The sequence below is a fragment of the Anopheles merus genome, unplaced genomic scaffold (genome assembly GCF_017562075.2).
Source record: "Anopheles merus strain MAF unplaced genomic scaffold, AmerM5.1 LNR4000011, whole genome shotgun sequence".
Classification (NCBI taxonomy): domain Eukaryota; kingdom Metazoa; phylum Arthropoda; class Insecta; order Diptera; family Culicidae; genus Anopheles; species Anopheles merus.
Window position 1 is genome coordinate 32785 of NW_024427591.1, and position 14376 is coordinate 47160.

The window sequence follows — 14376 nt, forward strand, 5'->3', positions numbered from 1 at the left end:
ATGGAGCGGCCCACAGTGCCCAGGTCGCATGTTTGAACTGTCACTGGTTTATTTACAGCGCGGAATTGGGTTTTTACCGGAATTAGTTATCAATTAATCTGACATGCAATTAACTGCTGCTACTTGCCGCTCATCCTCCGATTGTCGTTCTTCCTTTTTAACCTCATGCAGGCTCAACTTTTCCTCCAACACTTGCTTGTTATCCGAAGTCACCTCAAATAGTTTGCATGTTTCTACGACTTTGTTGAGCGTGGCGTCGTGTCGATCCAGCAATTTGTGCTGGAGAGATTTATCGTTGATGCCAATAATTATTCGGTCGCGCAGCATACGATCAGTGTATGGAGTGTTGCATTTCAAACACTGAAATTCACAAAACTGGGCTTGCGTTCGTAGTTCAGTTTCAAATTCCGCGAACGTTTGCTTTTCTTTTTGTGCAATTTTATGGAACTTGAACGCTTCCATTGCAGCATTTCTTTTTGGCAAGCAGTAATCATCAAATGCTGCAATTACCTTTTTAAGAGACATCGCTTCTCCCTCTTCTTCAGCCGCGTCGGCAACACCTTCGTCCTCGACCTCACTTTCATTTTCGCCGAAGAGATTTGCAGCATTTGCAGCGTCGGGGTACAGAGTGTTGAAAATTTCCACACCTCGTGGTCCAATTGTCCATAGAAATGTGGCAACTTTGTTCTCTTCCTTTTCTGTTATTTTGCCACTAGCACGCAAGTAAATAGCGAACGATTGTTTCCAGCGAGGCCATTCTTTTGCTAAGTTATCACAATCAAGCGGCTGCGGTAATCTTGGATCGGATGCCATATTTTTACGATGAGCACTTTATAAGTATTTATATCAGGTTCCCTTTTAGTTATGATAAACTTCTGAGACCATGTTTTAAGAAGCGCACTTTATTGGTCTGCTGCTCACGGCGTGGCAATGGGAACTGAAGAGTGACGCGTTACCTGTCTTCTTCTACCTTAAACATGTGCTCTTTGTGACAATACGTATTGTGACATTTTGACAGTAGTGCGATGTTTTGCAACCAAGGTGAGTACATTTGAATGTAATTGGTACATGTCAATATCCTTACAGACATATTTTTTATCACTTCCAAATGGTGACCAAAAGGCAAAGGTAGTATGCGAATGGATTTCTTCAAACGAAACAAATTTTTCAGTTCGTCCTACTGCAACTTCGTACGCTTCTAGACAATCATTATATCCATTAGTTTTGAATAATTTTATCAGCAAAAACATAGCACTGTCCATAACCACTATCTCGACAATAATACCATACAACGGGTAATATTCATTTTCGTGATTTTTTATGCACACTAGCAAGTTTTTTCTGAAGTCGATCCCATTTACTGTTGCTTTGTTGGGTACAAAAATATGTGGAACACACTAGTCTATGAAGCAAACACTGTTACAATGTTCTTGCTTAACTAAGTTTCCACCGTAATATGTAAAATTATCAGTAAATGGATTATTTAGAATATCTATGGCCATTGTAAAGCATTGTCGTGCTAAGCTTTTGCATATATTTTTAAAATTTCTACAAGTTGATGATTGATTTTTATTTGGTTTGTTCTTTTGCTCGAACACTAAACAATTATACTGTTTCAGATTTCCGCTCTTTTTAATACACTGGATGTAATGGTCAAGGTGGTGATTTTTGTTAAGTCTTCGTTGAATTTTTTTGTAAAATGACTCCTCATACAACCGAATAAGTTCTTCTAATGATACTAACATATGGTCAGATATTATTGTAGACATCAAAATACGAGTTATATTCAACAAATGACCGATCATACGCATATACTCGCAATTAGCGGGAACTTTGTCAGCAAACAAAAAAGGAAAAGAACGTAGTAGTAGCAGGTTTTGTGATGCAGTCTGTTTGAGTTTGTAACTACTGGGTTTAGATAGCATTGCAATTCATTTCATCAGTAAAGTTCGCCGATGCTCTATTCTTTTTGTCGATGTATCCATAGGCAAATAAATGTATGCGATACATGCATTTATCTTTTAAATTTTTTATTTTATTTTTTAAATGATGAATGATGCACTGAAACCCAACGACTTAATTTTGTGATAGTGACCTAGTACTAGCTGTATAGTTATTGGCACCAATCCTTCCCCTATGCCATGCATAGTATCCAAAGCAAAATTTTGTGTAATGTGATAGTATTGTAGCTCATTTAATATGCAATTACCACGTTTCAATCCACAATCTGAAGGCTTCATAGCTCCTGAATTAACTTTCTCCAAGTTGAGTTCATACCACTCTTTCGTACGCATGGGAAAATTTTGGAACGGATTCTGGTGAAATGCTGGTCTTGGTATAGTGCAAAGTCTGCAAAAGAACTTTGCCATGGGTCCCAGTAGTCCGAAAACCTCATGTACAGCCAGTGTATCACCGCAGAACATCGTTACCACTGCTCGTATGGTATATTTTTCTGTTCCGTAGAAAACGTCTACTCCGTGTTCCAGTTTTCGGAGGTCATGAATAAGAGGTTCCAAGATCTTGTTAAAGCCATGTGTTGGTACATTTATAAGGTTCCACGGCACTGTCAGCGTTATGAGGGACAAAAACATATAAATAGGTGAAAGATCTCAACTTTCGGCCTTTCTCTAACACGATTTCGACCAGTGTAGAATAAAAACTAATTTTTTGGCACTCGTCCACCAGCCTAAAAAATTTGGTTGTTAATTTCATGTTAGAATTTCTAACATTCCAAAAAATTAGTTTCGAGCAAACTATACCGCCTTTATAACCGCGTAACAACACCGAAAAATCCGCGTTCGCATTATTCTGTGTAGTGGCAAATTTGCAGTGCAAGTAAGACAAGATAGAAAACCAGCAGGAGGTGTGCAGGGCAGTACAGGAGTGCAACTCTACACCCATCGTGAATCCGGCTACGAGGCGTGATGGAGTTCAAGTAACCAGGGCGTCAACGAGCTCGATTCCGGAAAGTTAGAGTACGCGGCAATCCGCTTTGGAAGCGAGCACGAGCCAGAGCAAATTGGAAAGGCAGGTGCATGGCGAGACAATGAGGAATGCTGAATCTAAGATACCAGCAGTGCACACGGGCTGCTCGGGTGAGTCTTACCATAGCCACGAAGGCGAGACGGGAAGCGAAAGGAGGATAGTGAGTGAAAGTTTACGCATGTCTACGGACCAACGACGCCAACGAATGGCTGAAATCGAACAAGAATTCCGTGAGCTTCGCGAGCTTCTCGAACTCGAGAAAGCGGAAGAATGGTGCCGGGAAACGGATCGTTTGGGGGCGCCAACATCAAAACCGCTGAATTCCGAGGGTCGCGCTGATCGAGAAGCGTTTGAAGAATGGATTCTTGCCATGGAAAGTTCGATGAGGCGAACCCCACAAAAAGAAAATGGCTTGGCTAGAGGTCAAAACCCTTCATCCCGAGGGCAACGAGTGACGTACTGTGATGGCTACGGAACGACGTCACTAGCGCAAGGGCCGTGTGACAAGCGCGCGCCCTACGGTGTGATGCCCTATGATGAACGCACCATGTATCATGAACGCGCGACGTATGATGACCGTGCCACTTACAATGAACGCGTTACCGCTAACGAGCGCGCGGCATATGATGACCGTGCCACTTATAATGAACGCGTTACCACTAACGAGCGCGCGTTCTATGATAAACGTAAGGGTTATGGTGCCAGCGATATTTTTGAACGAAGAGGAACGGGTGTACCCCGCGAATCAGGACCATCCTTGTACACTACACACACTGAACCGCACACATCATACGCAAACTGCACACAGCACGCACCACAAAACACTTTTTTGAACCACTCACAAATAACTGCACGGCAGGGTTTCCCGCGGGATTTACCTACGTTCACAGGATCAGTTGAAGAGTGGCCACGTTTTATCTCCACCTACACCTGTACCACCATTGCCTCCAATTATTCGGACGACGAAAATTTAGTGAGGTTACAACACTGCCTGAAAGGTGCAGCACTAGACGCTGTCGGAGTCCTGTTGCTGTTCCCGGGCGGGTGCTGTTGAGTGAAGTAATCAGCACGTTGAAGGCCAGGTATGGAAGATCAGATTTGATTGTGGATCGAGCGGTAGAGAGTGTTAAACGGCTACCCGCCCCTAGAATGGAGAAATTGGACACGATTGTAGAATTCGGGTTCGCAGTGAAGCGTTTGATCGCGACGGTCCAAGTATCGGGACTGGTAGTCTACATGTACGACGTGGTGTTGCTTAAGGAGCTCACGAGGAAGCTGCCTCCAGTACTGTGTATGGAGTGGGCTCGATTGAGAAAACGATCACACGAAGTGAACATCTTCTTGTTTGGACGATGGATTGGAGAATTGGCGGACGATCTCTGTGGGGTCATTGATATGCCCGACACTGAAGTGGGCAAAGGCATTCATCAGGCTCGACCCAACCAACAGCAAACCCCACGTACGACAGCTGGGCCGAGCTATCGATCCGGAATGGGACGTCCAAGCAACGCGTACTGCAACACTAACGTTGTGCAGGTAGACCGTTCTACCGGCTACTCTTTGGTTGACCTTTCATCGTCGGTGTGTATCCTGTGCGGAGGTACATGTGGTTCGCTGGCCAGTTGTAACAAGTTCTTGAGGACGTCGGTAGCATCAAGGAGGGCGTTCGTGAATGAACGCAAATTATGCCGCAAGTGCCTCGACCATCACTACGGCAGATGCCCCGTCACGGCCTCATGTGGTGTTAATGGGTGCGATCTTCTACATCACGCGTTACTGCATCAATTCGAAGGCTCACTCGCAGGACCCGGGACGACGGCGCATAAAATGAGAGGTACACACGTTAACACACATTCAAGTACTAACGAAAGCGTTCTTTTAAAATACCTTCCAGTAGTCCTGCATGGTCCGAAAGCTAATGTCGAAACATATGCATTTTTTGACGACGGCTCCACATCCACCTTCATGGATCACGACCTGCTCGAAGAACTAGGTTTGAAAGGTACGCCACGTCCGTTGTGCATTCAGTGGACAGGAAATGTCATGCGGGAGGAGCACGATTCGGTACAGGTAGCAGTGCACATATCGGGGAAGCAGAAGAAAACAGCGCCCTACGAGCTGTCAACTGTACGCACAGTTCACAAACTGGCACTTCCTAGGCAGACCATGGACGCATCCCAACTCGCAGCCGATTTTGCACATCTGAGGGGCTTACCGCTGGAGTCTTATGTCGATGTAGCACCACGCATCTTGATCGGCGTTGATAATTGCATCCTGGGACAATCGCTGAAAAGTTTAGAAGGAAGAAATGACGAACCAGTTGCGTCTAAGACCCGTTTGGGATGGGTCCTGGGAGGGCCGTGCTCGGTAGCGACCGCCACGCCAAAAACATCCCTACCGTTGTTCCATATATGTTCATGCGACGACTCTGATGAAACACTCAATGCTGGAGTAAAAGAACACTTCGCTTTGAAATCTATCGGCATCGATAAGACTGTGGACGTAAGGCATTCCAAGGACAACGAACGTGCCTTTTTGCTATTGGAGCGGGACACAAAATTCGATGGGCGGCGTTATGAAACTGGTCTCCTGTGGCGCTACACCGACATCAAGCTGCCATGCAACAAAGCTGCCGCGTTAAAAAGGTATGAGTGCCTGCAACAAATAATGAAAAAAGATCCCATTTTAGCAGAAGCAGTTCGTGAAAAGATGGAGGACTACAAGAGGAAAGGGTATATAAGACGCTTAACCGAAGACGAATTGGACAAAAGATACGACAACGATTGGTACCTGCCCATCTTCCCTGAAACCAACCCGAATAAGCCTGGAAGGATACGGATGGTTTTCGACGCAGCAGCAAAGGTACGTGGAGTCTCACTAAACTCATTCCTTCTAGCTGGGCCAGACATGTTAGCCGGTCTGCTTGCTGTCCTGTGCAAGTTTAGAGAGTATCGTGTGGGGATAGTAGGAGATATCCGCGAAATGTTTCATCGCGTGGGCGTAAAAAAGGAAGACCAGAGAAGCCAAATCATATTTTTGGAAGGCGACGATCACGAGGCTAACCCGGTTGTTTACGTCGTTACCGTAATGACGTTCGGAGCATCTTGTTCGCCGAGCTCTGTACAATATGTGAAGAACCTAAACGCAGACCGGTTTGAGAAGGAGCATCCCCGCGCAGTCGAGTGCATCAAGGGCGAACACTACGTTGACGATATGCTGGCCAGCGTAGAAACTGAAGAGGAGGCTAGCGATTTGGCAAAAATAGTCCGCTACATCCACGCCAGCGGAGGCTTTGAAATCCGCAACTGGGTTTCGAATTCGTCGATGGTTGTGGCATCGTTGCAAGAAACGTCGTGTACTGAGAACAACGTCAACATGGAATGCGGCTCCACAACAGAGAAGGTGCTAGGTATGTGGTGGGATACTGTATCCGATTCATTTACCTTTCGGCTATCTCCGAAGTATGATCGAGACCTATTAACGGGAGAAAAAACGGCAACAAAACGAGAAATCCTTCGAACACAAACGAGCCTATTCGATCCGACTAGGCCTACTGGGCGAGCGAAAGCGGGACAGCGGCGGTGGCGTATTTCCGTTTTGAAGAGGAGGGGAATGTAAAAGTATTATCGTGGGTTCTAAGACGCGTGTAGCACCGCTAAAGTTCTTATCAATTCCTAGACTCGAGCTACAAGCAGCGGTTACAGGTGCTAGATTGGCTGATACCATACGTCAAAGCCATAGAATGGCAATAAGTCGGACGACCTTCTGGACGGATTCACGAAATGTGCTTAGTTGGCTACACTCCGATCATCGACGGTATAGCCAGTTCGTGGTGTTTCGTGTAGGGGAACTCCTCGAAACCACAAATGTCAACCAGTGGAGGTGGACCCCGACCAAGCTCAATGTTGCAGACGACGGCACCAAGTGGAATAAGGTACCAGACTTATCGCGAACTAGTCGATGGTTCTCTGGTCCTGAGTTCCTTAAACATCCCGAGTCTGGTTGGCCAGCAAAGGAAACACCGATGAGCGACACTACTGAAGAAATACGGAAGAGTATGTGCGTCCACAAAGCTATCCAGCAGTTCATTCGGTTCGACCGCTTCTCTAAGTGGAAGAGAGTATTGCGGGCGACAGCATTTGTCGTACGGTTCACCAAGAAAACACGATCAACGACGGACAACACGTTCAAAGGACCACTTACTCAGGAGGAGTTGGTGGAAGCAGAGGTGATCTTGTTGAAAACCATACAACGAGAGGCCTACTCAAGCGAGATCGAAAGTCTACAAAAACCGGCCCCGAGGGCGCATCCATGGAAAAAAGGGATAGTCGACAGCCGCGGAATATTAAAGGTCGGAGGACGGCTATCTGAATGCATTGATATCAGCGAAGAATCACGTAACCCAATTATTATTCCCGGAAATCATCGGGGAACGTACTTGCTGATGCAGGAATACCACGAAAGGTACATGCATGGCAATCACAGCACGGTGATTAACGAGATACGGTCACGGTACTACATTCCGAAGTTATTAGGAGAATATCGCCGAGTAAGGAGAGCATGTCAGCACTGCAAAGTAAAAAACGCACGACCGGAACCGCCTTTGATGGGAAACGTGCCTTCTCAACGTGTAGCAGTTGGACAACCTTCTTTCTCATTCACAGGTGTTGATTATTTCGGACCGTTCCTAGTCGCTGTGGGAAGGCGCGTTGAAAAGAGATGGGGCGCAATATTCACCTGCCTCACAACCAGAGCCATACACCTGGAGATGGCCCACTCTCTCAACACTGCGTCATGCATCACGGCTATCCGAAGGTTCATTGCGAGGCGCGGAACGCCTTTGGAGATAATCAGCGACCGGGGGACAAATTTCGTCGGAGCATCTCGAGAGCTGGGTGCGGCTTTGAAATCGGTCAACCAGGAGGAGCTAATGACAGCGTTTTGTGGACCGAACATGAAGTGGACTTTCAATCCGCCGGGAGCCCCACATTTTGGTGGGTGCTGGGAGCGGCTAGTTCGGTCTGTAAAATCGGTGCTGGAAAAATTCGACCTGCCACGACGACCAACAGACGAGGTATTAGCGTCAACCTTTACGGAAATTGAAACTATTATTAATTCCAGACCCCTCACGTACGTGCCGCTGGGCAACGAGATGGCTGGACCTATCACTCCTAATCATCTACTGCTAGGGAGTTTGAACGGAAGCAAGCCCTCTAATGCCTTACATGAGGGACCAGCAGCGGTGAAGTCAGGATGGAAGGCGGTTCAACTTAATGCGGACATATTTTGGAAAAAAAATGGGTTGCGGAATACTTACCAACGCATACACGAAGAACGAAGTGGTTCAAACCGGTCCGGCCCATCCAGGAAGGAGATATTGTTATTGTGGTTGACAACACGCTTCCGGGCAACTCGTGGCCCAAAGGACGCGTCAAGTCCGTCGTGTGCGCCAAGGACGGTCAGGTCAGACAGGCGACCGTGGAAACAAGCAGCGGAATTTATGTGAGACCTGCGCATAAAATAACAGTATTAGATATAGAACAAAAGTAATTCCTTACCTCACAAGCAGACCGCGTTACGCAACCACGTTATCAGAACGGAAGGTAAACAAGGCTGACAGTTAGGATATCGTGAGACGACAGCAAAATTGATCTAGATCAATATAACAACGTCTCACTCGGGGGACAATGTTGGAACATTTATAAGGTTCCACGGCACTGTCAGCGTTATGAAGGACAAAAACATACAAATAGATGAAAGGTCTCAACTTTCGGCCTTTCTCTAACACGATTTCGACCAATGTAGAATAAAAAAAATTTTTTGGCACTCGTCCACCAGCCTAAAAAATTTGGTTATTAATTTCATGTTAGAATTTCTAGCACCATGCTTTTTGGAGTCTATAGAAGTGCAATAGATCAGTGGAAATATTGTTTTCGGAGAACTATTCCACCAGCTTGGAAAAAAATATATTTTAAAATCGAACACCGATACTTTGTTAATACCTGCTCTAGAGCTCAGCGCATTTCCGAGTTCCACGTCGTCTTGATAAAGGTTTATTCGTATGGCGTCAAGGATTTTTTTAAAATATTCACTGTTTTGGTATGTTTCTCCTGATCGGAAACTAGAGTATTCTTTGAGGGGTGAGTATGGCGGCAAATTATCTGTCATTAATTCTCTGTTTTGGGGATTTCTGAAAATTAGCTTCAAGGTCTCAGTGATGGGTATATACATGAAGGTTTCGTTAACTATTACTTTTGTTGGTATGCCATCAATATGCCGAATATCTTCTCGTGTTTGAAGCAATTTTTCTACTGGTCTTGGAATACTAACAGCCAAATTGTTTAAAACCTGTGTTTGTTTTGAACGCGTTGAAACTTCCAAAAACTAATCTTCTACTTGGAACTTGTTTAAAAAGTTTATAGTTTCTGGAGCAGCTAAATCAGTTTTACGTTTCGTCAAAAATGACTTTGTTCTTTCTTCGAAGTAAACACCAAGCATTTTTACTAGGTGTTCGCGAAGTTTTATCATCTGCGAAATTTTGGTTTGAGGAAGCGAAACATCTACCGTCAATCTGCAAATACCCAGAGCGATGTTTTTTTTTTTAATTTGATCCAAAGTGATTGTTTCTTCCAAAAATGCAAAATGTTCTTCAGTTGCCGGAAATGAATTGGTGTCAAAATCAGTTTCCATATCAATGTGGTTTGATTTTTTTGTTACGGGTTCGTCTGGGATCTCATTGAGCGTTTCTCTTTTAGCACCGGGTGTTTTGGGGCGAACGTGGGTGTTGCTGCAATATGTGCCTTTTTAATGATTTGAAATGGTTATATGTCGATCGACATTTTGGTACCATACAATCATAAAACACACGATCCGGATCGAAGTACTGTTGCCGAATATGTGCATTAGTATGATGCTGAAGTTCTTCTACATAGCCAAACACTTTTTCCCCACAGAAGAAGCAAATTAGACCAGGTACCGGAAGCTAAAATGAAAATCATTTGTGATTCAAAGATACTTACGGAACACTTCGTATGTTCTTACATCTTCTTCCTGCAGAATGTTCAGAATCTCATCCATTTTCGCTTTTATCGCACTTTAAATCACAAAACCACTCCAAAATTGTTTCGTTTCACTAGCACGCTGTAAACACAATGGCGAATGACAGACAGAAAACCGAGTCACGCCTAGCAAGATGGTTAAAACGTATCAAACCGACAGTATGCGCTCGGCATGCAGTGTTGCCGAGATTCGGTTAAAATATATATTTAACTGATATGTCAGTATTTTATGGTACTGATTTTCGGCTACTGGGATTTTTCAACTGACATATCAGCAAGAAATTAAAGAGCTGACATATTTCGGCAGTTTATTTAACCGAGGTCGTGAAATATTTTTAAGTGTGTATGTAAATCACAGCATCATTGTTTCCAATGATGTGGATGGCATATTTCGCAAACAAACTTAGGATATGGCTGCGTTTACCTGCACTAATGCCATTTAGTACAGGCAAACGCAACAAACCGAACAATAACGTTGACGAAGACGGACACCCAGAAATTACAACGCTAATTCGCTGGTGCAGAATCTGCCAAGCATCAGCAACTCTTCTGCAGCCAGCGAATTTGTGTTCCAGGGTGTCTATTGCAGGACAAAACGAACATGACGGAGATGGGACGCGGTTCATTCGATGCAGCAGCTCTCCATGGCTGATCAAATGAAATTCTGCTTTTATTAATAATGTGTACTAATTTCATTGTTTTATTTAATTGCAGAGGTTTGCTACTACAACGGAGTACACGGGTGCTTAAAGTGTAAATGCTGTGGAACTTCCCTAAAAACTCCAAAAAAAGTTATTTTCGAGGATACAAAAGCACCACCAAGAACAGATAAGGAATTTCGAGATGAAAAACCCAGTTCTACAGGCCATCGGAGAGGTAAAACACCTCTTACGGATTTAAAACGATTCGACATGATAAAAGGTATAGCTAATAGTGAATTGCTACATTTAATACAATTAGGTATAGTTTTCAAACTTCTGCTAGGTTGGGTCGAAGGAGCTCTTGCTTCTTTTAAAAAATGGTGCAAAGAAGATATTATTTAAATATCAGAAGAGCTTATCAGCATATTATTGCCTTCAGAAATCCATAGAAAGTTTAGGTCCCTTAATTATTTGCACTTTTGGAAAGGTACAGAATTTGGTAGTTTTTTGCATTACGCAGGTATAGTTGTTTTGCAAGATAGAATATGAAAACTAGCATATGCACATTTTAAATTATTGTATTGCGCTATAACTATGTTATCGTCTCGGGCATTTAAGGATCAGTGGGAATATGCAGGAACATTATTGAAGCGATTTGTAGAGGATTACAGTGTTGTTTATGACCGTATACATCTTGTTAGTAACGTTCATAGTTTGCTTCATATATACGAAGAGGTAGACAGATTAGGTCCTTTGATAACTTTTTCGACGCATGCTTGTGAAAATATGCTACATATAATTAAACATAGCTACGTAACATCTGGCTATAGAAGTTTACATCAAGCTATAGGAAAAATTATATTATTGCGAGATATAGAAACTGCTAGTAACCAGGAAAATATAACATCCGAAACTTAAAGTAAAAAAGGATGAAACAATTTTACAAGTTAGACAGGGGTTTTTGTTAAGGAAACAGTTCAGGGATTGTTGGTTTTTGACTAAAAAGAATATTATAGTCAAGTATGATAAAGCCATCGAGGAGTCAGGATCTGTAATTATACATGTTTATCCTTTAGTAAGGCGTTTTCAGGCATTCACAACTCCTTGCGCATCCGATAAATTTTATAATTATATCGGATATGAAAACGACACTTCACCAACGCTTCGAACCATATCTATAAGTGAAATGTAATGAAATGTAAAATGGTAGCTATTAAGACAATACGAACTGGTTCTAAACTACATTTTACTCCATTTTTACACACTTTAACAGAATGAGGTATGAGTAAGTTAAATAGGCTAAATAGGTTAACTAGGTTAAGTAGGTTAAATAGGTTAAGTAGGGTAAGTAGGTTAAGTTATAGATATTAAGCAACCGAGTAGACCCGGTATAAGGTCGGACTTAATCCAGAGACAGAACTAAATACTCTGTCTCAAAGTTGCCTTAAGAATATTATAAAATTACAAATAATGTTGAAAAATGTAAGATGTATGTTCAATAAAAAAAATGTTTATATGAATTGGAAAAAAAGTTTGAAATATTCTGAGAAGAATCCTGTTTATGTTACGATTATTTATACTGAGTTCATAGTTAACATTTTTATTAATTGTGATTACATTTTTAATACAAAAAACATTATAAGTTGAGGTAGCTTAATTGCTTCTTTAACATTGTAAAGTTTTAACTTTGTACATAATACATTATTATTATTAAACATCAAATTTGTACAGCTCTATTTCTGTTATTTTTCATTACGTTTAAAAAAACCAATGATTTTATCATTATAGCCAAAAACAGGATACACGAGTCCAGTGATTTGATTGCTTATCGTAAATCTCTTTGCGGATTGTAGCCAGAATGAAGATTCGTCATCTTCCCACCATTTCCTTAGCCACATACTCAATTCATTTTAGAAGGATTAAAGCTATATTTTTTTTAATTCAGGCGATCTTTGCCATCGAAGCTTTAATTTAAAAAAATCTTCCACGTCTTTTTCAGAGGCCTGCTGGAAGGAATTGCTACCTATGGCTCTAAACAGTTCTAATATGTTTGAATATGTGATTAAGGGAATTTTTGGGTTATAAGACGGACCACCTTTCCAGTTGCAACCTGCAAACAGTTCGGGATCAGAAATCAAATCGCGTGCCTCGTGCATCCTGTCTTTTACTTCCGCTTTCTTTATGCTTTCATCCAGCCATTTGTGTATATTATCCTTGAAATTATCTTCTGTTCCTAAACTTAGGTTAAAATTATCCATATCGTCTTTTGTTTTTAGTTTTTGAAACCCTTCTGGGGCTATTCTCCTTCTGGGGGAGCTCCTACACCTTTCCCTACACATACCACGCTGCTAATTTGTTCAACAAAAACTTGAACATGCGTAATTTTTTTCGATTGCTTCGATAAACTTTCTAAAATACCGTTCTGGCTATTTTTCATTTCCAAAAATTCTTCTCTCTGACTGCGCAATTCATCAAGTATAGCTGATTGATTTTTTAAAATTTGTTTCAATAGTCTCATCACATCGCTTGAAGAATATGATGAGTCCTTTTCTCCGTCACATGCAATGAAATATGTTCCCCTTCGTCTTCTCGTTGACGCGTAGCAGCTCCATAATCACTCGAATTCATTTTTCCTAAAATTATTAAGAATAACAAATACAGGATATCAACATATTAACAACAATACAATATCATCATACATATTTCACACACGCAAAACACTAACTGCTGCTTTCGAACATCAAGTTTCTGAATCAACTCACCTTTAACAATTTCACGCTACTGCAAAAGCACCGGGCAATTAACCTAAAACTCCTTTTCATCGCTCTGTGCAGCTCGTCTGGCACGATCCGGAATGGTGTAACACGCAAGATGCTGGACTAGCATTTAATCACACGGTTCGGTTCGGTTCGGTTTACGGCAATTTCTATACAAAAAAGGTAAGTCCCTCTGATGTTAATCTATATGTATGCTTCTTCTCTTCCAATAGCTCCTGCTCCACCACCTTACACCTTACCTTCCTGATAAACAAACTCCTTAGATGACACACAGCACTTGGCTCCTAACATACACATGTACAATTCCCCCAAGAAGCAAAATATTTTTTCTTTTTTTTCGGTTGGCAATCCTGCAATTTTACGTTGCTTTCAATCCACCTCGTTTTTTCTCACTTTCCTTCATTATCACGTGAGAATGTACATTCTCCCACTACTCACTCTTCACTTCTCACTCATTGCCTCACTGGCAGAAGATCGGATTTTCTATTCAATCCGATCCAAAATCCGATCCTGTCAAAAATTTGACATTTTTGGCCAATTTTAAGGGGTCCTATTATTATTTGGGATATCAAACTTTTTTTCATTTACGTTGATATAAAGTATAGTAATTCGTGTAATAACATAAATTAATAGCAAACGTAGACAAAAGACCCTAAATGTGTTTGAAAAATGCACTTTTGCGACAAATTTCTCTTTATGAGATTCCGGATGTTTCATGTTTTGCCGTTTAAGTGTTCGTTAACTGAGAATCACTCCAGTTAAAACACATCCAGTTAGCGGTCACCTACTGTACTATTGAAAATGCAATTAGCGTTTTGTTAGAGCGGGTGAAGATAATCCCATGATAAACCTATGAATTTGTCAATTTTGTTAATGCAGCCTTTATGTAATTTTAACATTGCTTCAACACGACAA

At 42.1% G+C, this 14376-nt stretch overlaps 1 protein-coding gene and 1 long non-coding RNA gene across 4 annotated transcripts; both read right to left on the minus strand.

The window, feature by feature from the left end:
* Positions 1-82: 82 nt before the first annotated feature.
* LOC121600908 lies at positions 83-10231 on the minus strand. Of its 3 annotated transcripts, XM_041929681.1 has the most exons (5): positions 10027-10231; positions 8988-9967; positions 8303-8494; positions 5384-5640; positions 83-5271 (listed from the first exon to the last, which is right to left on the minus strand). In XM_041929681.1, the coding sequence occupies exon 5, from the start codon at positions 811-813 to the stop codon at positions 94-96; it is 720 nt and encodes a 239-aa protein (XP_041785615.1). In that variant the 5' UTR covers positions 814-5271; positions 5384-5640; positions 8303-8494; positions 8988-9967; positions 10027-10231; the 3' UTR covers positions 83-93. The 3 variants fall into 3 exon arrangements, with proteins under 3 accessions (XP_041785615.1, XP_041785614.1, XP_041785616.1); XM_041929680.1 differs by having other exon boundaries at positions 8988-10231; XM_041929682.1 differs by lacking the exons at positions 8988-9967; positions 10027-10231 and having other exon boundaries at positions 83-4761; positions 4873-5271; positions 8303-8588.
* A 2026-nt stretch (positions 10232-12257) lies between these two features.
* Positions 12258-14106, minus strand: LOC121600914. The gene is made up of 3 exons (XR_006005914.1): positions 13701-14106; positions 13447-13610; positions 12258-13317 (listed from the first exon to the last, which is right to left on the minus strand). It is a non-coding gene; the product is annotated as an uncharacterized LOC121600914 (long non-coding RNA).
* Between the last annotated feature and the right edge of the window lie 270 nt (positions 14107-14376).

What these genes read in the sequence shown, in the direction of transcription:
- LOC121600908 (XM_041929681.1), bottom strand. Translation starts at nt 813, where the DNA reads ATGGCATCCGATCCAAGATTACCGCAGCCGCTTGATTGTGATAACTTA.